We start from the raw sequence: 22379 nt of genomic DNA, 5'->3' as shown, positions 1-22379 counted from the left end.
CACACTGTGTAAGACCATGCAGGGCCAGAGCAGTGTCAGAAGCATTAGCTCAGGAGAGGATTGGTCCTCAAGAGACTGCAGATTTGCAGACTTCGGTTTCCCCCATCCCAAGCTGTAAGATGTAGATCCCTATCTACTATATACCTGATAATTTTATGAAGTGTTCCCTTCATCTCTCATATTGGAACTTTTCACCTAAAAAGAATTTCTATAGAATTACATTGAATGTATTTGATTGGGAAATCATAAAATTTACATGGAGACCCCCTGCACTTTATGGAAACATGACAGAGAAGAAATTATTGAACATTATTACTGTTAAAGAAATCAATTTTGTATATTCTAACAGGACATTCATCTTACTGAATAGGGGCCATAGATATAGAGGAAAGTAGAAACACAACCAAAGGTAACAAGTAGAGATACTTCTTTCGCCTGCTGAGTGGGAAAAAGAAAAAAAAGAAAAAAAATATGCATTGCAATGAAAGAAGACAACCCAAACGGGATAAAGAAAACATTTGCCTACCTCAGGTGCCATCCAAAAGGGTGTTCCCACTGAAGTGTTTCTACGCAGCCGTGTGCTGGTGAGCTGGGCTGAAACACCTGCAATAAAACACATCCAATCTTGGCTTCAAATTCATTACCTCATTGTAATCAGTTTACTTCAAGTACCTGTGAAACAAACTTTGAGCCTGAGAGTACAGCTGCAGAATGCCTGGCCAAAGTAGGTGCAGCATTTGTACTGAATTTTTTGTTTGATTAATTTCCTTTTTCCCATATTCATAGCTTGTCCCAGACAGACCACAGCTTGCTATTTTATTTCAGAATTGCTGAGAGATTCTTTGTGAATGACTCTCAGTTTGAAGCACTTTCATTCAAATTCAAAAAATTAATTGGCACCTAAATATCACAGACATGTAATCTGCTGTTTTCATGAATATAAACTAGAACATTTCAAATTGCAAACAGAATTTAAAACTCCTGTTCCAAAAATATTGCCCAACTCTAGCTGAAATTTATTCCCTGAATACTGCTGGCAGGAAACTTGCTCACTGGAGTATTTGCTGAAGCTCCTGCTCAACAAAACATTTATGCATTTGCTTAAATCTTTCTCTGTGGAGAAAATCATGGAAGCTCAAGCTCACATTGTAGCTTATACTTAGAAGTTAAGCACGTGCTTAAAACACAGCTTGTGCTTCACTGCTTTGCTGACGGGCTGGACTACTGAAGCACAGCTGAAAAAAGGAAGGAAGGAACTAGAGCAAAATCAACCACCACTAAACAAATTAGAATGAACTTTCACAGCAAATCTTTTTCTGTGCTCTGGTCAATTTATAATTGAATTATAGAATTCAGGAGCATTCCAATAAGCTGACACAAAAGCAATATTGACTTAAAAATATTTCAAGTTAACATGGATTAAAAAAAAAAAAAAAGAAAAAGAAAACACAGGTCCTGTGGTATTACGCAAGAAGAGAAACAGGTAGACACATATGACAGACTTGTGCCTGATTCCAATAAATGAGATTCAAAATTGTCATTTGTAAGTTAAATAGATTGCTGGCTCCAAGATTCAACTAGAATCATAGAATGGTTTCGGTTGGAAGGGACCTTAAAGATCATTTAATTCCAACGCCCCTGGCCATGGTCAGGGACACGTATCACTAGACCAGGTTGCTCAAACCCCCATCCGACCTGGCTTTAAATTCTGTATTTATTTTTCATATCAGTGTGATTGCAAGCCGTCAGTGATTTATGGAGTATCACTGTGAAACAGCTAATGGTGAGTGCCTACAAAAAGACTGCATTTGACTCTGATCTTTCTTCAGCTAGCCTAACTTGGAGCTGTATCTATGGTCATTCCAAAACAGCGCAGAATACCAAAGAGCAGAGAAAGAAAGTAAGAGGAATACAGTGGGAAAGAGAGGACGAACGTGAGCATGAATGAATGATTAGTTGCAGATATTTTGGGTCAGCTTACACTATGGTGAATATTTATTCAAGTATCATGCTGTTGACAGCAGTTGAAGAAAGAAATATGTATCATGTTGAAAAAAAACAAGTCATAAAGTCATGCAATAAAGGCAAAGAATTGCCTTTATTCTCAGTTAAGGATATTTGTGCAATCCTCTCTATGTGCTAATATGCTTATGTACTGCCTTGAGTACGAGATCTCTCCTCCCCCCCTTCAAGACTGTCTCATTCTGTCGACAGAATGGACAGAGCTCACTGAGGTACTCACTGAATACTTCCTTTTATCCCCATCAATTTGAATTCTAGTTCCTTATGTAGTATGCCCATCCAATGGGAAATTCAGAATTATTATTTCCTTTTCTTTTTGACAGCTTTCCTTCGCTCCTTATCAAACAGTAAATCTCCTTAACATTCCTGCAAAATGAGGAAGGATTATTAGTTCCAGGGATTAACCTAAAAATATAAAATGCATCCACTGTTTTTCTGTACTTAATCTGAGACCTTTCAGTTTTCAGGCACTCCACGTGCCTTAAGTATAGCTGTAATGGATCTCAGCTGCAGTTCAAGAACATTTAGCTCTTCTGCAAGGAAGGAAAAGATGTTTCAGACTGGGTACTACGAAAATGAGAAACAAAGTGGCCATTTCTAAAAAGTTTGATGCAAATGACTTGATAACAAGAGAAACTCTGGCAGAAGCAGGAATAGTCTTCAATTTGATGCCATTCAGATGTCTGAACTGCAAGACCATTCTCTTTCTGAACCCTGCATTTTTCACAATGTATCTTCCACTTTCTGCAACAAGTGAGACACACAGTTCTACAATTTTGCCTATGACTCAGTACTAATTTGTTCCCAGAGTCCCTTCTGTGACTAAGGCAGTGGGCTAGACAGGAAAAAAGCAACTTAATGAAAGTTTGGTGCATGATACTTCAGACAGGAAGCGCACAGATATGTTGCATCTCGGTATTTCCTAATGGTTAAATATTAGGGAACGCTTGAGTGTTTGGTCATATATTTTTCTTGAGGTAGTTGTATTTGTTGTAATTCACTAGTATTATTGTTTAAATTTAAATGTCATAGAAACACACATACACACAAAATAAAAACAAAAACATAGAAAGCAAGAGACCAAGAAGATGCCAGAAAGGTTGGTATTCTCATTTTCCTTCATGCTCTGCTAAGCATACATCTGTTATTCACACAGTACTATTCTCAATGATAATTACCTTATGTATTATATGGTTTTGCTAATAAATCACATATTACTAATAATCTGTTTCTGTTACCCACTAACAAAATTGATCATTCCATTGCATACATATCTGACAGACTAAAGCATCCCCTTATTTCTTTGAGTGGATATTCATAGGAAGTAAAATGCTGAACCAAGTTAAATTTTATTGCCAAGTCAATTTCTCTCTCCTTCTCTCTCCCTTCTCTTCTTGTTCTTATGATGTTTCCAGACTGCCATGCTAATATCTAACAAACAGCAGTAATCACAAATTAAATGGATACTGGGTTTTGGACCCATGGGACCATTTTACCTTCTGCTCAGAGGGAGTAAAATGCTAGAGGCTAGCAAAAGTCATTTCAGAGAGAAGAATGTTTTCTTTTCATATGCAAAAGATTCAATATTTAAATTTAAATTAGGAGAATTACCCTGAAACTGACATACTTTGTGAAATGAAAAAAAGCTTTGTAAATAAAATGACACCTTCAAAGCTACTTTTAATTATTAAATTATTATGTTTATGCTTTTAAGCCAGAAGTCTATCACTGATTTTTTGCTAGAATTTTTATTCTTGCTGTATCTTGCTTTTCCATTTTTCCTCCTCAAAATAATCTTGAGTATCCTCCTGAAAAAGTCTCTCATTATAGCATTCTGCCTTCCCAGTGGAAAGTAAACAGACGCCTTTGGCTAAACTGCATGTATCAAGAAAACAAATGGGAAGTGGTCATTACCAAAGTCAACGAGCTTGACTCCACCTTCTGTTGTCAGAAGAATGTTGTTCCCTTTGACATCACGATGAATGATCCGGTTATTGTGCAAATGCTGAAGGCCCTATATGCCAGCAGTAACAGAAATAAGTTTACTCCCTTATTTAAAAACAATTACCCTACTATTAGGGAATGTAATGAAGACAATCTGCACATAGTCTATAGAAACATCTGTCCACCAGATTACATGCTCAATACAACCCCTGCTGCTATAATGGCCCACATAATATTGTCAACATTACCATACTTTATAAATGGAAAATGTATGTATGAGATGAGTAAATTGCACCCTCTGCTGTCATTACAAGCCCAATGAACATACTTACCAAGAGAGCACCATATAAAATGTATGAGATTATAGCTTCATCCAATCGTTGGCCACACTTCAGCAGACCTTTGACAAGCTCTGTGACAGAACCTCCATTGCACAGCTGTGAAGGGGGGGAGTTGCACAGGGAAAAAAAGCAAGACAAGTTCCCAGTTACTCAACATGCTTGGTTAGGCTGCGAACACCTACCAAAACTGCACTACAATAAAAGTCTGGGAACAACTAGATTTTTATCTTGAAGTTATTTAGGTTGTCCTCCATACCTTAGAATATAATTCATTAACGATATTAATAATAAATCACAGTGACTTAGGTGGGGAAAGGGAAGTGAAATTTTATAAAGTGGAACTTATAAAATGTAATTAAAAATCAAAATATTATTAACAGGACTGTATTTTGATGTTAAAAGAGGATTCAAGCCCAATTTAAATTACTTAGTATTTTCAGATTTGTGCATTGTATTTCTGAAAAAAATGTTTTTGTGCAAAGAAAATGTCAGACAGAAAAGACGGATGCTCTTGATAACCGTGAGGCAACAAATTGCAGTCATTTTAAACTTTCACTCCATCAATGCTCCTGCTGGCAGGCAGTATAAAGTAGACAGAAACCATATCTTTATACTCCAAACTTGATGGCATGTGCTGCCAGCAACTGATATAAAGCATTTTGATCCAGGAAAGCTGTTTCTTGCGAGCATTTCACTAGTAATGGACAGCCATACAGCAAAAGAGGAGGAGAAAAAGTAAAATTAGAATCTTTGTATTTTTCACCCACACCATTACTTCACTGTCCATGCCCTTCTAGTAGCTATTTTCCTCTCTTTAAGGTGTCTACTTCTCATCTTAGGCTATTATCAAAGTAAGATCCTGCTTATAATGAGTAAATATGCCAAATCTATTCCTAAAGGAAAAAAAAAAAAAACCTACAACATTTTTATTAGAGAATTTTGAAGTTGCACATTTAACAAATATATTTCAAAGATGAATCAAAGTGAATATTATGTGTATTTTGTTTTAATGAAAAAAGTGTTAATGTATAATATAAAAAGTCACTGTTACACATACATAAATTTGCATGTAAATTCCAAGAGATTAAATTGTTTGCCTTGTCTGGTAAACTTATCCATACAAGGAAAACAAATATTTTTTTAATGTCAACTGTCTTTTAAATTTTGGAAAATGTGCACCAAAAACCACATGACATTAACATACTAACTGATAAATTCTGTACAGAGAACTAACTCTCCCACATTCTACATTCAATTTTGTTCTACAGAAAACTTTGAAATTTTGCTGTACAAAATTTGTTATATGGAATACCACGTATGATATATCTGTCCAACATGCTACTCCAGAGATAAAAAAGAAAACACATGGGAAACCAAGCCCAAACTCAACACAGAGCCAGTATGTATACAGTTAAAAACAAAAACAATAACAAAACAAAAATACTAAAGATCCTTTTTCAATTGTTACTGAAATTTAATATGAAACATTCAAACAGTTCATTCAAACAACATAATTCTGCAGTATATAGAAGGTAGATATATTGATGACATTCTACATTTGTTAAGTGGAAGTAAAGCTTCTCCATTCTGCTTCCAGTTATCATTCAAGAACAGACAGTAGAATTTCTAAAATGATCTGTACTTAAAAAGCAAATGTTAACTTTCTTCAGTCTAGTTACAACTGAGTAAAATTTTTGAGTGGCCTGCTAGCTCTACTCATCAGTCTATGCAAAGCTCTGTATCTATTAAGCCTAGAAAACATTTAGAAGTGCTCATCTTGCAACGATCTTTGGCAGTCACTTAACTGGCAACAAGACTACGAAGTGTTAGTTTCCACTTTTCATTGCAAGAATACTGACTGCAACTGAAGAAGAGATAATAATAAGCATTTCTGTTGCTAGTTTCTCAAACAACCAACCTCTAAAGTTCTGTAATATCATTTTTTTCCATTACATTTTCTTTGTTCACTTGTGCAATAGGAAGCATGTTTGTAACGGAGGAGTAACGTCCTCCATGTTACTCCTCATAACATTTTGCATTTCCTTTGAGAGCATAATCTCTCAAAAAATTAGAGAAATGTTTTATCCAATATTTTCCCCAACATGAAAAAAATAAGCTGTTTTTAGGTGAACCATTCTTATCAACAAGATTTGTTGGGTTAGGAGGAAAAATGTAGCTTCTTGAATAGAAATAAAATGCAAGGACGTTTTCTATTAAATAAAGTTTGTGTGATTTTCAACAGAGGACTATGACACATCATCTATCACCCTTTTTTTTGATAAATAGCCCCTATCAGTGAATCATGAAAGTCAGTGACTCTTCTAGCAATACAGAACAGAGGCCCACCAACATTTGCTAGTTAAGATGTAATATTATCAAAATGTTTTTACCTCAAGTACTAGCCAGAGCTGTCCTCCCACATACTGATCTGCTTTGTAAAACATCCCATAAAATCTAACAACGTTAGGATGATTAGGAAGAAACTGTAAGATATTATATTCTGCTTCAATTTCTTCATCTACATCCTAAGTAGAAAAAAAATACAAAACATATAAACACTATAAGCCTGTTCAAAACAAAACAAAATTATAACAACCATTTTTTAATCAGTTTGTAATTTTAAATGGGTTTATTTTAATGCTGCTGAAAATACTCACATGGAATTGTAAATTTAATCCACATCAAATCATGATACTTTTGTTTTTACATACAAAAACATGAAATCTTTGTAAAGTAAGTGGTTCTTCTTCAAGGATTCTTTTAATACATAATATACATAACCAGAAAATAAATAAAAAAAATAAACTGAACTATGCTTGGCTGTCTAAATAATACATTTGCACATGTATTAGTTTTTAACTTGTTTTCAAACATGCATATTTTTTAAGGTGCAAGCTACATGTAAACATGGAGCTTTGATTCATTCTTTTCTATGGTTCATTCAAACAGAACCATAGATGGGGCCACACAGAGAACAATTTCACAAAAACTCAAAGTGGAACACAATAAAGACATTCTTAAGAGGAAAAGACAGACATACACCAGAAACCATTGAAGAGTGAAAAATCAAAATTTGTTAAATAAGGAAATGTTACTAAATATTTGTTAATGAAACAATTCTGTGACAATTACAAAATACTGTTTAATATCAGCACACAAGCTGCAATTCAGAACAGCACCTAAGCAGTAAATTTGTTTCTGCAGAGACTGCATGTATTAAAAAAATATATCATGCATTTACATGTTTCTTTTTTTTTATTATTTTTCCTAAAAAGGGTATAAGCTTATTTAGTACCTTATTCAGATTTATACAGGAGAAAACCAAGATAATTTCGGAAGTGACAAATGACAGAAATTCAACTTTTCTTAGTAAATATATTAGCCTATTATGAACATACTCCATCTCAATCCAACCTGTACCACTGCCAATTAAATCTTTCACTGAAAACTAGGGCTTTGGTTCTCAAGGGAGGTTAGGCATTTAACTCCCACTACAACTGAAGCTGGTACAGAGCTACCTCCAAGAATCCATCCTGTGCTGCTCTTCTGTTTTTACCTTAACAATTGCTTAGCAGTGTTATCTACTTAGAGAAAATTACTATAAAATATCCTAAAGTTCACAGTCCTTCTGCAATGGAAAAAGTAGTTATTTTAGGGAGCACATAAAGTAAGAACATTTAAGATTAACAGCATTTTTTATTTCCCCTGCTGTAACAGGCCCCTAAAACGGATTAATGTCTTTCTGCCTTCTTAGCATGTGCATGCTCCAAGCACAGGTATCAAAATTTGTACCAGAAGAATAATATAGATGTATAAATTAAACTAGGCAAATGTCATCTTCAAATAATATGCAAGATGATGAAATTGTCAGCTGAACCTTTGAGATGCTGGTTCCAAACTGTTTCTTTCCACCAATGCATTCTGTGAAAACATTCCCTCCAGGATGCTTTCACGTATCTCACACATTTGAGCTACATTTCACATCTGTTTAAAAATTCTTTAAAATTAACAATGAAGTTACAGTTAATGTTTTTACTTACACTAATAGGATCCAGTATCTTTACTGCTGCCAGACTTCCATCTTTCTTATTGGCAACCTTATAGACTTTACCATAAGTGCCTTTCCCAATAGTCTCTATAATTTCCCAGGTATCTGAGGGATCAGCTAATGATTCTAGTCCAATCATATTGGAGTTATATTGAAATAATCCATATAATGGCTTCCTGGAAAACAAAGCAAACACAAATACAGTGGAAAGCCCTAAGCACTTCTGTACTAAAGCAGCAGTGTTATGATAAAGAAACAAAATGCTGTCCTAACTTGAGAAGAAATCCAGATGGAATGACAAATGAAAACCAGGCAGAAAGATAAAAATCAATAAATAGAGAAATGCAAAGAAAACACTGAGGACCATTTCTCTCTTGATTTTTTGGATCATTTCTCTCTTGATTTGATGGATCAACTAGCACCTCGTTCCAAATGATTTCAAACACACACCTGAATTTTAAGGTTTGAGCCATTTCTTTTCTAAGCATATCTGATATCTGCAAACCTGCTTGAAATAACTTTTAAAAATCTACTCTCTCATTTACCTCTACAACATTTCCAGCATCAATAACAACTATCTTACATGTGAAATTTAGTCAGAAAGAAATGTGAGCCTGAGTAGGGAAACTGAGAAGTTAAAAAAGAGCAAAGCAGCAACTGTTCAATCTAATTAAAGAAATAAATGTGCTTTCTGCTCATGATAGAGAAAAGAAGAACCTGCAATCGAATTCACATGCAGTGCAGATCTGTATAGCAGTATTCAAAAATGGAAGCATGTGTCCATTTGCCTGCTTTGTTCCTTTTCCAGAAGAATTAAACTTTTAAAATTCCTTTAGATGCCAAGGAAAAGCATTTACATTTTATTAAAGTAATTTACTATACAGAAGGCACAAAACATGACACAAAACATTTGGTTTCTTGACAAAAAAAAAAGACGAGTGAAATAAAAGCTAGAGTTGATGGTCAATGTCATTAATCCGTTGAGGGTCAATAATGTAAGTTATTAGGACAGTTTCTCACTACTTGGATCCAATACATCATGCAGCAAATAAAGAACAGTATTTTGAATACGTACAGTCAGCATCTCAACAGAGAAGCAGGTCAATTGAAAGAATTCACCAAAATCAGTGAACAGACTGGACTACGTGCACTGAAAACAACAGCCTCAGAGATGTAGTTCCTGTTAAGCCAGCCTTAAGAGCAAGGTTTGCTTGGGGAGGGGCGAAGAATGCAAACGTATGTGGGAACAGTTGCATATCAGGTTAGAGAAACAAAGAAAAACCAAACATAAGAACATGTCATTTTAATGCTTTCGGAGAAATACTACAGTCGTTCATGTGCAAAGACATAAAAGATGACTGCAAACTGTTTTGATGCAACCCACAAAAATAAATAAGTAAATACAAACAAAATGCTGGTATTTCACTGTCACTGTAACTACTAGCCCATCACTCAGAATGTCCAGAAAATGATACATGGCACTCTTCGTACAATGTAAAACAAACATCCAAGAAGACCTTAATGCTAAAATGTCTTTAGAAAGAACTTTCTCCTTTCACTCCCTGCACATCAGGCCTCACACCTGTTCTGGGCTTTGAGCGATATACTATGGTGGCTTCTAGCTGTGAAAATCTTACCAATGGCCTCCCCAGAGAGAGCCTCAGCCTATCAGAGACCTACGGATTACAAGAATTTCATGATTTCTGCCACCAGATGGAGAAAACTTCTCAGTGGTTAAATCTGTTCCAAGTGGGCAAGCAAAATAGCCCACACCAGATGCTGAAAAATTACACTTTGGCAATTAACTCTATTGGCTGGGGAACATCTTACACAAAGCTATTTGTGGCTGCACACACACAAACTATTTGAGGAATGACTAGATGCCTACTGCACTCCACCAAACCCTGGTTTGCATACTGTAGAATAAAGCAGAGCAAAAATAAAAGCAACTTGATGGAGTACAGACAAGCTGCTCTCTGGATAAAACAGGGGCAAATAGCACGACTGATTTATTTTATTTATTTATTTTGGTAAATAGGAGAGATAACACACTAATTTCAAAATAAATCCTGTAAGAGCTTACCAAGATAGACAAGAGCAAAACAAAAATTATTAACATAGTTCAGGTACTGACAAGGTTTCTCTCCGCTGTCCATGAAATGAAGCATCCTCCACCAAGAAAGCAGATTTCATGGGTTTCTCTGTAACACCAGGACTCTCTGAAAACCTTCAGCAGTTGGAACAAACTGAGTTAGACCACATACAAACTAAATTTTTCTGATGGAAAATTCATAAATAACTTTTATGTCTATTTAAAGAAAATATCCCTGTGAGAATGGCATTAGAGTCAATAACTGTGTCTTATTACCACTTAATGGTAAGACAGACTACACATATTGTCTGATAATAAAAGCGTGGACATGGCACATGGTTTAGTGATAAGCCTCAGTAAGTCAGGTTGATGGTTGGACTTGATCTTGAAGGTCTTTTCCAACCAAGATGATTCTCAGAAAAGATAACGTAAAAGAAATAAGGTTATAGACAGTTCCCAAGTTATTTTGCTCCTTGTGGAGCACAGTTTTCTTCAATGGCTTTAAACGGTCCCAAAAATAACCATCTGGAAAATTACGTGGTATTTTGCTAGTCCTACTGTGATCCTCACTGTTGATTCACAAAGCTCAAACTATATTGTGAAAAGAAAAAAGAACCTACACATTATAACTACACAGATATTTTACATGATGTAACTACTTCTGGAATAAAATCAACAATTTTTTTGGAACATTTATTATTTCACAGTTATCTTTCACAGAAATCAAGAGGGACAAGAGGGACTCATAAGCAAGGAAAACAGTGCCAGGAATGGCTTAAGAATTACAGTTCTGTTTTCAGTACTGCCTTACTGAACTTTCATACAACAGTTATTTGCCTATTGCCTTCCAACAGGCACCCTTTTTCTAGTTCACTGTAAAAAGAGATATCCACATAGGTTTTGAAATTAGTAACAGCCTCACTCCAACCTGGTGCTTATACAGTGGTGGTATACAGCACTAGACAGTTTTGAATTCTGACATAGCTTGAAGGGACATAATAGCACTTCCAGTCAATATTAGTGAAACAATCAAACATCCTGTTTCCATATGAACAATTCTTGCACACTACTAATTTCTCAGCATTCTGTTTGTTGAATCCCTCTGCACCTCTTGTGAAACAGCTAGCTAATACTCTTATAGCATCTACACAAATGGTGGAAGAATGAGAACACTGTCCTCAGACATATTTCACTATTTGTAAGGAGCTCAATATTGCTTCCACACTAAACGAATAACCCACAGACAGAAGAATTCAGAAGGCAAAGTTGATATAATCAGCTATGGCTTCAGCCAGCCATGACAGCCCCTATTCTGCTGGCTACTGATGGTCACACCAGGCCAGCTACCTGAGAAGCAATTGTTAGGGGAATTAACGAACCACTGAAAGGCATAAGAAAATCAATAGTCAGAACAGCTTCCTCTGCTAGTCTCCTCCCGCTGTTCCTCACTGGCTAGGTTAAAACAAAGAAGATGTCAATATCCTGAAACAAGCAAAACAAATGAATCTATCAACACACCATCCTGTAACTGTTCTCAAGTAGTCACAGAAAAGGGCATTGCAGAATGTCCTGTGCGCTTTTCTCTAGGGGATGAAGGTCAGTGACGGAAGCAGACGGAAAAAGATAGAAGTATGTTCAAAAGCTGTTATTGATGCTATACAACGTATGAACAAAAAGGACCATACTTCAATTGATCACGTTGTTTCACTAGGCCAACAGGAGAAAAAAGATAGGACAGTCAGCAACACAACTGCTATTATTTATAGATGAAAGGTAGGTCCCTGAAAACACCCCTACTAAATTCAGTCCACAGAACAAGCCTCTGTTGATTACAGAAATCATCAAACAGACTCTGTGGGTGTTCAAAACGGAGACATAGGGGAAGTAACTGGGAAACATGTTCTTCTCCCTTTTCACATGCTCCAACTAAAACTTTTTAATCCTCTTATGAACTGTACTCACATACATTTTCTTTCACTACAAACAGTTCTAAAATATATTAAGGAATATCTTTGTTACTTTCTTTCCTTCTACATTCTTTTCATGGATGCATTGGATAACCTAAACTTTTAGAGTTGCAAGATCAGCCACAGGACCAGGACAGAGAGCAGACTGTGTCCAAAGGTAGTTCTGAGGAAAGTGTTGTGAATACTTGCTTCCTTGTCTTGTCCTTGCTGAGCTTGTTGTTATGTTTTCAGTCCATCATAGCATGAAACATAAATCATATTCTTGAGATTAACCATAAAAAATTGCACACCAAACACAAACTGACATCATGGCAGAAAAATCTAAATGTCACTTCTTCATTCAGTTATATGGGTCCAGAAATAGAGAAAACTTGGTTAATGCGCAGCTGTGTTATCTGCTTCCACTTAGGGATCCTTGCAGTACAACACATACCTAAATTCTCCATAATGGATATTTGTTGCTGATTCTGTTGCTGGGTCACAAAGCTGGGTCACTTACTTTACTCTAGAACTATTCGTCACCTCATCTTGCTAATCCCAAGTAAGCACACCACAATGCTCTTGAGAAAACTTCTACAAGCTTCAGGTGAACACTATCAGCATCTCCCTCAAAAATCATGTTCTACTTCCCAGAAATTCATTCTGATGCTTCTTTCTTATCCTGGACCCATGGCTTCATGTTCTTTATAGGCTACTGCCTGTAACAGCCATACCAGTTGCCTTGACCTGAAGCCTCTTCCTTGCTGAAAGGAACATGCAAACGATGTGGCAGCAGCCTTAAAGAGAGCTGCTTAGGCATGCATAGAATGGGGCTGCGCACTTTAAGTTTAATTAAATGCTGCCTCAATCAGCTACATAATCAAGGATGGAACAAGAAATCATTGAGGTTCTCTAGAGTAGGAAAGTCTTAAAGATGAGGGTGAACTGAAGCCACTACAATTTTTTAATAACAATGATCTCCAGTATCTCTGAAAATTTTGTGGGGCTTTGATTCTCTTCCATCTTCACTGATAGAACAAAAGTAAAAACTCTGAAAATTAGCAAGATGTATTATTAATGGCAAATGACACTGCCAGGGTTTCTGGAAGGTACTTTGTATTTAAAAATATATACATAATGTAACCAACAGAAAAAAATTGTATTAATTGGTGAAAGACCAAATGCTTTGCTAACACTCCTACTGATGAAAAAAAAAAAAAAAAAAAAAATCACCTCCTGCACAGGGTAAACAAGGTATTTTTGAAGAGCTGTCCTAACCAGTAAGGTAAAGGGAACCGTGCTGCTGGTATATAAAATCTTCTACTGAAGGTTTCAGTACCCCTGAAAATAAACCTACTCATCATTCATGAGGAATTACAACACGTTTCATTTGTCTGACTGCTAAATTAATCAGTTCCATGTCTACAACTCTGATCACCAAATGTTAAATAAGATGGTCTACCTAGCCAGTTACCATGATAAAATCAGTAACTATTACATTATAAATACAACAATAAACGACAGAAAGACCCACAAAATATTAAACAGGAATTATTATCCAGGATCAGATCCAAATTTCTGAAAGCCATTTACCAACTCAAACAGGAAGTTCTGATCAATGGCATTTCTATTGCAAAAATACTATTTATATTAGCCATCTAACCAGAATTCCAACAAACAAAATATACTAAGCAGTTACAAATGACTAACAGCTAACATATCAATTTCAACTCAGGCTAGGAACTCAGCATTAAAATGAAGTTTATAATCCCATGAGCCCATTCAGTTATAAACTGCAGGTGGCAAATCAAGTGACTACCGGCTACTGTCCCCATGTGTGAAAAATCAATACCTAAGAAGGTTTTCTCCACCTTCTCTGGCAGCAATTTAAGAGGGCAAACAAAACACATGTGTTAGCGTTAAAATGGAAGGATGAAGGGCAATGAACAGAACCATGACCCTTAGACCAAAACCAGCCTTCTCACTGCAGTCTAACCACAAAAGCCTGAGATGCTTTGTGTACAGATGACCAAAAAAAATAATAATCTAAAACAGATGTAGGAGAACTGAAAGAAAACAACTGCAAACTTACATTAGCGACCTACTTTCTGAAACCAGCTTTTATCAGATTTTTCTCCTGCTAAGGATATTGGAGTTCTTCAGAATTAAAATAGATTCCTCCCAGGGAGCACCCGTATCTGCCAGTGCTGCGCAGAACCGTGTGTTCTGCATGCTACTTCCCATGTCCCGTACTAGACAATACACTGCGTGTTAGCTTAAGTTGCTGTCACAGAGGGTACAGATAAACTGGTTGAATCCTAGCAGCTTCACTTCGTTAATGCTAAAGATCAGTGTGACACTAATTGATCCTGAGCCTGATCTATTTATCAAGTCTTTTACATGCTGAAGCTGAAGAATTAAAGCCACTCGGTCATTCACAGAGAGTGAGCAACAGAACTGCTCAGTTTTTTTGAAGGGATATTCCTACTGTTTCACAATATACTTTAATTGTATAATGTAATCAATCATAATTCATCACCATAGTGCTCCAGTATCACTTTTACAGCAGTTTTATTCTAATGAGGATTTTACAGAACACTCTCCTATATCCATAAGAAAAATAATAATAAACTGTTAACTGTGATACAAAGAGCAGTTCTCAGTGCTGACAATGACTCTTGCTTAAGATGAAGTATTTTCATCAGTAAGCTAGTTGTTATGCATTACCAGCATGTGTGCAGTAGCCTACCGTGACACCAATTTGCATAATTTCTCTTCTCTAACAGGCTTCAAAAATAATAATAGGCATATGAGATAGAATCTATTAATTTTAAACTTCCTTCAGCAGCTATCTTTATGGAGCGGTTATCAAAAGAACCTTTAAAGAATTAAGTTTAATAAATTATAAATGTATTATTCGGGTTATACTATCTGGGCCGATAACCATCTAAGTTGAATTCAGTTACAAAGACCAAAGCACATCCACAAGCAATTTGTTCAACATGTTTCCAGAAGAAAAGTCTTACAAAAATTGCAGGACAATGTCAGTGTCTGCTGCTGTTCACAGTTAATTATTGAACTTGAAAATCAGTTAAAGATTTTAGGGTACAGATACATAAAAGAGAAGGACAGATAGCGATACGCATACGAGCTGCTCTGAGTTGTTATACCTATATACAATATTTAATATTGCCTTAATCTACAGCAAGAAACAAAGACAACTTTTTTGCTGGTCTGAACCCCAAAGAAAGACATTACCATTTGTTAATATTTTAGGCAAGCAGAAAAATTCATATGTCAGCAAACTCTGATGGGAAGCTAGCTTTGGAAAGGAAAGTGAAAATAGCTTTCCACACTGTAACATAATAACTGATGGATCTCTTCTCATTTCCATGACTTCTGTATTTGTATACTCTGATCTGCATAACAAACAACACTGCTGCAACACCATGATTCTCCCAGATACTAACCTGATAAGAAATCGCACTTTGTGATTGCAAAGACGAATTTAGATCTGGGTGCACTTTATTATACATTCTGATACATGGTCACCAGTAAGAAAGACCTGATTTGTCTTTATTGTAGAAGAGAAGATGCCTGAATATCTACCACAATTTACATATGGGCTTAATCTCCACTAATACAAAAACACATTACCAAAGTACTCAGCCATCCATTGAGGAAAAGGGGACAAGTACCTTGGGAGAAACAACAGATGCCAACATGAACATGAGCAAAAACTCTCAGAGCTTGCTCCTGCCAGGTATTACACACTGAGAAGCACTAATCAATTTCAATCCCTACTGATTCAGGGGATTTGGCAGAGATTAACACCTGCAAAAGCTGTGATCTTGAAGAGAGAACAATTTAGTAATAAAAAATAAAATAAAATAAAATAAAATAAAATAAAATAAAATAAAATAAAATAAAATAAAATAAAATAAAATAAAATAAAATAAAATAAAATAAAATAAAATAAAATAAAATAAAGTAAAATAAAGTAAAATAAAGTAAAGTAAAGTAAAGTAAAATAAAGTAAAATAAAGTAAAATAAAGTAAAATAAAGTAAAATAAAGTAAAATAAAATAAAATAAAATAAAATAAAATCCATGAACTTTCAGAACAGAATTTAAACACAACACAAAACAAAGAAACAAAGCAGCCTCTTTTCGGAGTTCAACTCCTGGACTGCTGCAAGCACTCCTGAAGAAGGTTAGGAGAGTTACAAAGATAAAATGTGGCTCATAAGGATGGTTTACTATGCACTGGGTACAACAACTATCACCTGGAAAAAACAGCCTTTAGCAGTTCAGTAACAGCTATTCAGTTTTATTTTACATACTGTTCAGTTTAAGGTACAGCTCTGTGTTCAATACTGTAGACTTTCAGAACTTGAGAACTATTTTGTGACACCATTCAACAAACACAGAAGATAGATAGATAGATAGAGGGCACTGAGCCTGTTCAGCCTGGAGAAGAGGAGGCTGAGGGGAGACCTCATCGCAGTCTACAACTTCCTCGTAAGGGGGTGTCGAGAGGCAGGAGACCTTTTCTCCATTAACACCAGTGACAGGACCCGCGGGAACGGGGTTAAGCTGAGGCAGGGGAAGTTTAGGCTTGACATCAGGAGGGGGTTCTTCACAGAGAGTGGTTGCACACTGGAACAGGCTCCCCAGGGAAGTGGTCACTGCACCAAGCCTGTCTGAATTTAAGAGATTGGACTGTGCACTTAGTCACATGGTCTGAACTTTTGGGTAGACCTGTGCGGTGTCAAGAGTTGGACTTGATCCTTAAGGGTCCCTTCCAACTCAGGATATTCTATGATTCTGTGATTCTATGATAATATACCCCTAGGTCACCACAAGCAGCGCTGAACTGGGAAGTCAGTTGAGACTTTCACCATAGAAGTAAATGAGACTGCATGCTCAATATGCACAGGATGCAGCACTATGTTTGCATCACATTTTTAACAAAACTATGACCTACAGACATTACGTTCTACTACGTCACAGAGCAATAGATCGTCTTCCACAATGAGAATACCCACTGCAAACAACCCCAGTTCCTACCTTCTGTTGAATCTAAGAGTATCTACTAAAAGAGCAAAGCTTGAAAGAGAGTAAAAGCACGGTAAACAAAACAGCAATTGACACCATCCAGTCAAGAAAGATACAGAGCGATGTGTTGTAAGGATCTTACCGTAGGATGCTCCTGTTACTAGATAGCATTATAAAGTGTTTACATTTCAAGTACAATTGAGTTGAAAGAACTCATGAGATACTTTTGACTGTAACTCATGTCCTTACCACACAAGCCATATTTATACAAGCTTCAGGTTCTCTGTTCATATTTGGACAAATTAGTACTTGACTCAGAGATATACTGGAAGGTACCACCTACACAGACATTTCCAGCATCTTTCTGAAGATTACAGCAACATTATACTTGATAGTCTGCTGGAATATCCACACAGAATCCTCACTGCCTGTCCCCAGGTCACTGCAGACAGACAATCCCATGGACTGGTACGTTTATAAGTGTCCCTTGAGGCTCAGCGCGTGTGCATATTGGCCTCGCTGTCTGCTCCTGTCACAGAAATGCGACCTGTGGACCAGCTCCACTAGCTGCACAGGTATGCTGGCAGCTCTTTCTGGGTGCCCTGACATCCTCTTGCAGTGCTCTGTTATAAGGGTATGTATACTTACAACATGGAACACTTCAATACGCAGACTTAACAGGGTTTCTGAAGACTGCTTTAATTTAGCTATTACATGGAGCATAAATGCAGAGTTAAAACAATAAACATCTTGTCATAAAAATTCCCTGTCTCCGCTTTCTGATGTGGCAAATTCTTTCACCTTAACCCACTATACTCAGGAGTCCTCAACATCTTCTTTCAAACTTGTACCATTCGCTCTGAAGCACCATGGATCTTTTATAAGTCACTCCTCCCGATCTCAGTAGCAAGCACCCTTTTGTGAACAGAAAGGCTGATTTTCCTTTAAAACAGCTGGTAATAATCTTTGTCCCTTAATCTCTCAGCCTTCATACTTAGACAGTTCCTCTTCAACCCCACTGTGTAACCAAAACCTCCCACTGAAGTCTGCCTCCCAGTTTAAGCTTAAGGCTTCATATCTGACTTGTCACATGGATTATTCAACACATTTAAAGCCATTCATTCATCAGAATTTTCTTCTTTATTAGCTTTTGGCAGGTACAAGGTTTATTTCAAACAATCCACAGAAGCAAAAGTAGATCAGACAATGCAAAAACACCCCCATCTAAATCATGCTTGTAGCCCGAGAAACTTAGACACAAACTTCCCAACATCAAACTGAAATCATATACTGCATGGAGATTCCCTAAATTGTCCAAACTGTCAATATGCTCACATTATATACACATTTCTGTAAAAGCACTTTCCTCACACCACTACTATTCACACATTAGAAGGTTTGTTGAATAGTCTAGAACACCAACGGTTGCATCAAAAAGATAATCCCGTGGGGGTGTTCCAGCAAAAACAGTATTTTGTGCTGCTTTTTGGAAATTGCCATATCTGACTGATATCCTTGTTGTATCAATTGTGCAAAGGTAATTTTCTACAATGAATTATTCATTTCCTATTGTTATCGGACATCTGAGATACTCATAAATATTTATACGACCAGTTAATTCACTAATGAAAACTGAACTCCTTCTAAAAATGGGATGTTATCTCAGAGGAATGCTGACCTAATGTTATGCTTAACCTTTACATTAGTGAAGCCAACTACCATATGGGACGCAATTACAGGAGCTGGAAAAAAATATTTTGAAGGCAGGGCATAGGAACAGGTTAACATATCAGGACAGAACAATGTTGTCTGTACCCTAGAAATATTATTCCACTTTTCCCTATCTCTAATTTCCAGTTTGTAAAATTGGGAATAACATTCTCTACCCTTACACTCTTTTTGCAATCCTTGGGTTTCTCACTACCATTCCAGAGAGGTTTCCTCTTCAGAAATAGAAATATCTCTTTGTTTTAGACATTGAGTTATTGGTTTGTGCATTTGCTTCTGCAACTTCATTACCGTTCACAACCACTAAGAAATGTTTTGGGCTGCTAGCTGCCTGAGAGTAGTTCACTACCACCTACAGATTGCAAGAGCCCACAGGCACAAATTCCTTGGAGTTAGCCGGCTGTATTGATATCATCCTTCACTCAAACCAGGTCAATATAAGCTGCTAATAACAGGATTTATTTACTATAGCCACAGTAGACAACACAGTTCACCAAGGTTTACAAAGTCATAAGAGAACAAATATTAAAAGACACAAGTCTATACCCATCTAGACTTAAATCAGCCTTAAAGGTTTCTCATATCTAATAATTTCACAGGTCTTTTTCAGCTTATATACCCTCACAGAAGAGAATCCTACTTCAGCAATCATTTTTGCTTTACAATCCATCCCTGTCTCTGGGATAACTCCTCTTTTTCCCCTCCCCTAAAACACAAACTACTACTCATTCATCTAAGAAGGGAGTAATTTGTTCTTTCCATCAAACTACTGCTTGCCACCTTCTGGAGAGGCTGATGTGAACAGTTTCACCTGCCCCTTAACCTACTTTGGTGATTACTCACATCTGACTGAACTTTTCACAAGCTGTCAGCCTCTTGCGAAGCATGACAGTAGCTGCTAAATCTCAGAAACAAGACTCTGTATACATTTACATTTTTTTACGTTTGTTATCTTATAAATTAACAACCATACTTCAAGGAGACACACTAATCAGGGTGTTTGTCTCGTTTAATTGTGTATTTAACAACAAATGTTGCTGGAGTTACTGGTTCAGCATACAATCCTATTTTTGAGGGATGTTGTAACAAAGCAGATCCAAGGCAGGGCTACAGATCCCTTGTCTAGTTCAGTCCACAACATGGGGGAAAACACTGCTGTCATGAGTCTGGAAGCAGAGGCACTACTGGGAATAGTAGAAAAATGTACAAATTACAAATACTTCTTTCCTCTTGTCACTGCTGAAAGAGATCATTAAAAGAGCTTTACAAAGACTGTTGATTTTAAAACTGCAAATTCATGTGTCTTATCTTCAGGGAAAAAGGATCTCAGACCTACTGTGATTTCAGTAATGATTCACTCAACTCCTGGGCTCTGGGAACACAAAAATGAGGAGGAAAATTGAGGAGCTGTAAACCATGGTTCATCCTGTACCTTCAACTACAGAATGCCAGTGAAAAGTAAAGAAAAACAGCTAGGTGATAGCAGATTCTGATGCAGTTTTTTCTAATTTACAATTTTCTGCTAATTCAGATGTAGAAAGGATATACAGTGCAGTGTTACAAAAACAGAAGGAATGAGGCACTCCATGTAAAAATTATAGCCATTGAAAATTCTCTCTATGTGTACAAAGAAAATAATGAAAATCCATGTCTGTCAAAAGATGAAGATACAATCATGCAAGTTTGGGGGTTATATAAGTCCCTGATAAAAGATCTTATCATAATTATTCAAAAGGAAAGTACTGCAAAATCCAGAATTACTCCTTGACAAGGCAATTAGATTTTGTCAGGAGGTGAAGTCATCCACGCCAGAATTAATCTTATCTTGAGTGGGTTGAACTCTGACACAGCAAAGGAATCCAAAACATACCAAGAAAAGAGACCTGCAGCAGAGAGACAAGTAAGCTCAGACTTGAGCAAGATCAGCAGGCAAAACTGCATATCGAGTGTAAGAACCAGCACAGAACTGCTCAGCACATGAAAAGATACGTGAGAAGCACAATGGATTACATCATTTTGTGAAAGTCTGCAATGTGCCTGCTTCAGTCAGGAGCTGCATTTAACAAGAGCCCATTGTCCTTGGTCCCTACTTGAGCTAAATGACAGCTACGTACCCCAGTCATTAACACCCAGTCCCTAACCCATGGACTTGGTCTCCTGGCCAAACCCCTAAGCCTGCCTTGCTGCTACGGACTTGTCTGGCAGTCACTGGACGGTTGGCTAACCCCCAGCCAGACTATTTTTTCATGGTCTCTATTTTTACTTGCTTAAAGAAAGACTGATGAAGATATGCATGCTACAGCACTGCCTGTAATAAATGATAAATTTAAGAATTCACAGACTTTTAGACTAAACTTTAATGGTCATATCTTACACTAGATACTCTTTACATATAACATGCACATTCAAAAAAGGATGTGGTGTTTAATATACAAGATGCATATTTTGAGGTAAACAAACTTATTTTTTTTTTACGCATACATGTACATGCATAGAGTATGCAATCATTTGAGGACATAAGGATACATTGCTCTTCCTTAACTAAGTAGTTATTCAGACAACTAAGATTTAACTATGCAAAACCTCAAACTGTAAAGCTGAACCCTGTTTCAGAACCTGCTTTAAAAAATCACCTGCCCCAAAAATAACTTTCAAATTTTAGTTTTTTCTTCCTCCAATTAAATAAAAAGTTCTTCCAAAATTCTCATGACTTAGAATTTATTATTCAACAAAATTAGTCTTTGTCACAAATTATAAAATGATTCTGATTCTTTAAGTCTCTTAAGCTCATGGAAGTGTGAGACTACTTCCTCTGGCTGATGAAACATTCATACCCATTTGTCATCGGGACTTTAATAAGTAGGAATATAGCCTTTTCTCTTTTGTGCAATACAGAACTGACAAAGACCTTTCCTCCACTTAATTTTGAATGTTGGATTAAGATGCTTCCTGAAACACTCATATTAATTTCCCTTTCCTGTACACCACAGTAGAAGACATAAGTTAAAACTTTCTTAGAAAGATGACTCCGTATTTCAGGTACACAAATAAGGTTTATGTATTTGCACTATCCAAAGTTTACAGTTTTCATTATTAAAACATCACACTTCCATTTTCTGCATCTCTTCAGATGGGCCATTGTTAAGACTCAGAGAAATCTGAATAATGTCCAGGTTAGACCACAGATCTATGTACAATGTT

At 36.5% G+C, this 22379-nt stretch overlaps 1 protein-coding gene across 4 annotated transcripts in view; it reads right to left on the bottom strand.

Moving 5' to 3' along the window:
• Positions 1-22379, bottom strand: part of MYO3B (myosin IIIB) — a 196826-nt gene that overhangs the window by 163103 nt on the left and 11344 nt on the right. For 3 of the 4 annotated variants that reach the window (XM_068685652.1, XM_068685654.1, XM_068685653.1), the window contains exons 1-7: positions 13928-14115; positions 10490-10582; positions 8348-8531; positions 6698-6832; positions 4299-4403; positions 3937-4036; positions 527-603 (exon numbers count right to left, since the gene is read on the bottom strand). In XM_068685652.1, the coding sequence (XP_068541753.1) occupies positions 527-603; positions 3937-4036; positions 4299-4403; positions 6698-6832; positions 8348-8531; positions 10490-10548 (660 nt within the window). In that variant the 5' untranslated portion in view covers positions 10549-10582; positions 13928-14115. Of the gene's footprint in view, positions 1-526; positions 604-3936; positions 4037-4298; positions 4404-6697; positions 6833-8347; positions 8532-10489; positions 10583-13927; positions 14116-22379 lie in introns of those variants that run through there. The other variant, XM_068685651.1, reaches the window with a different exon arrangement.

The sequence above is a fragment of the Anas acuta genome, chromosome 6 (assembly GCF_963932015.1).
Source record: "Anas acuta chromosome 6, bAnaAcu1.1, whole genome shotgun sequence".
Taxonomy (NCBI): domain Eukaryota; kingdom Metazoa; phylum Chordata; class Aves; order Anseriformes; family Anatidae; genus Anas; species Anas acuta.
The sequence above is the reverse complement of the archived record's forward strand: the minus strand, read 5'-3'. Positions and strand labels throughout refer to the sequence as shown.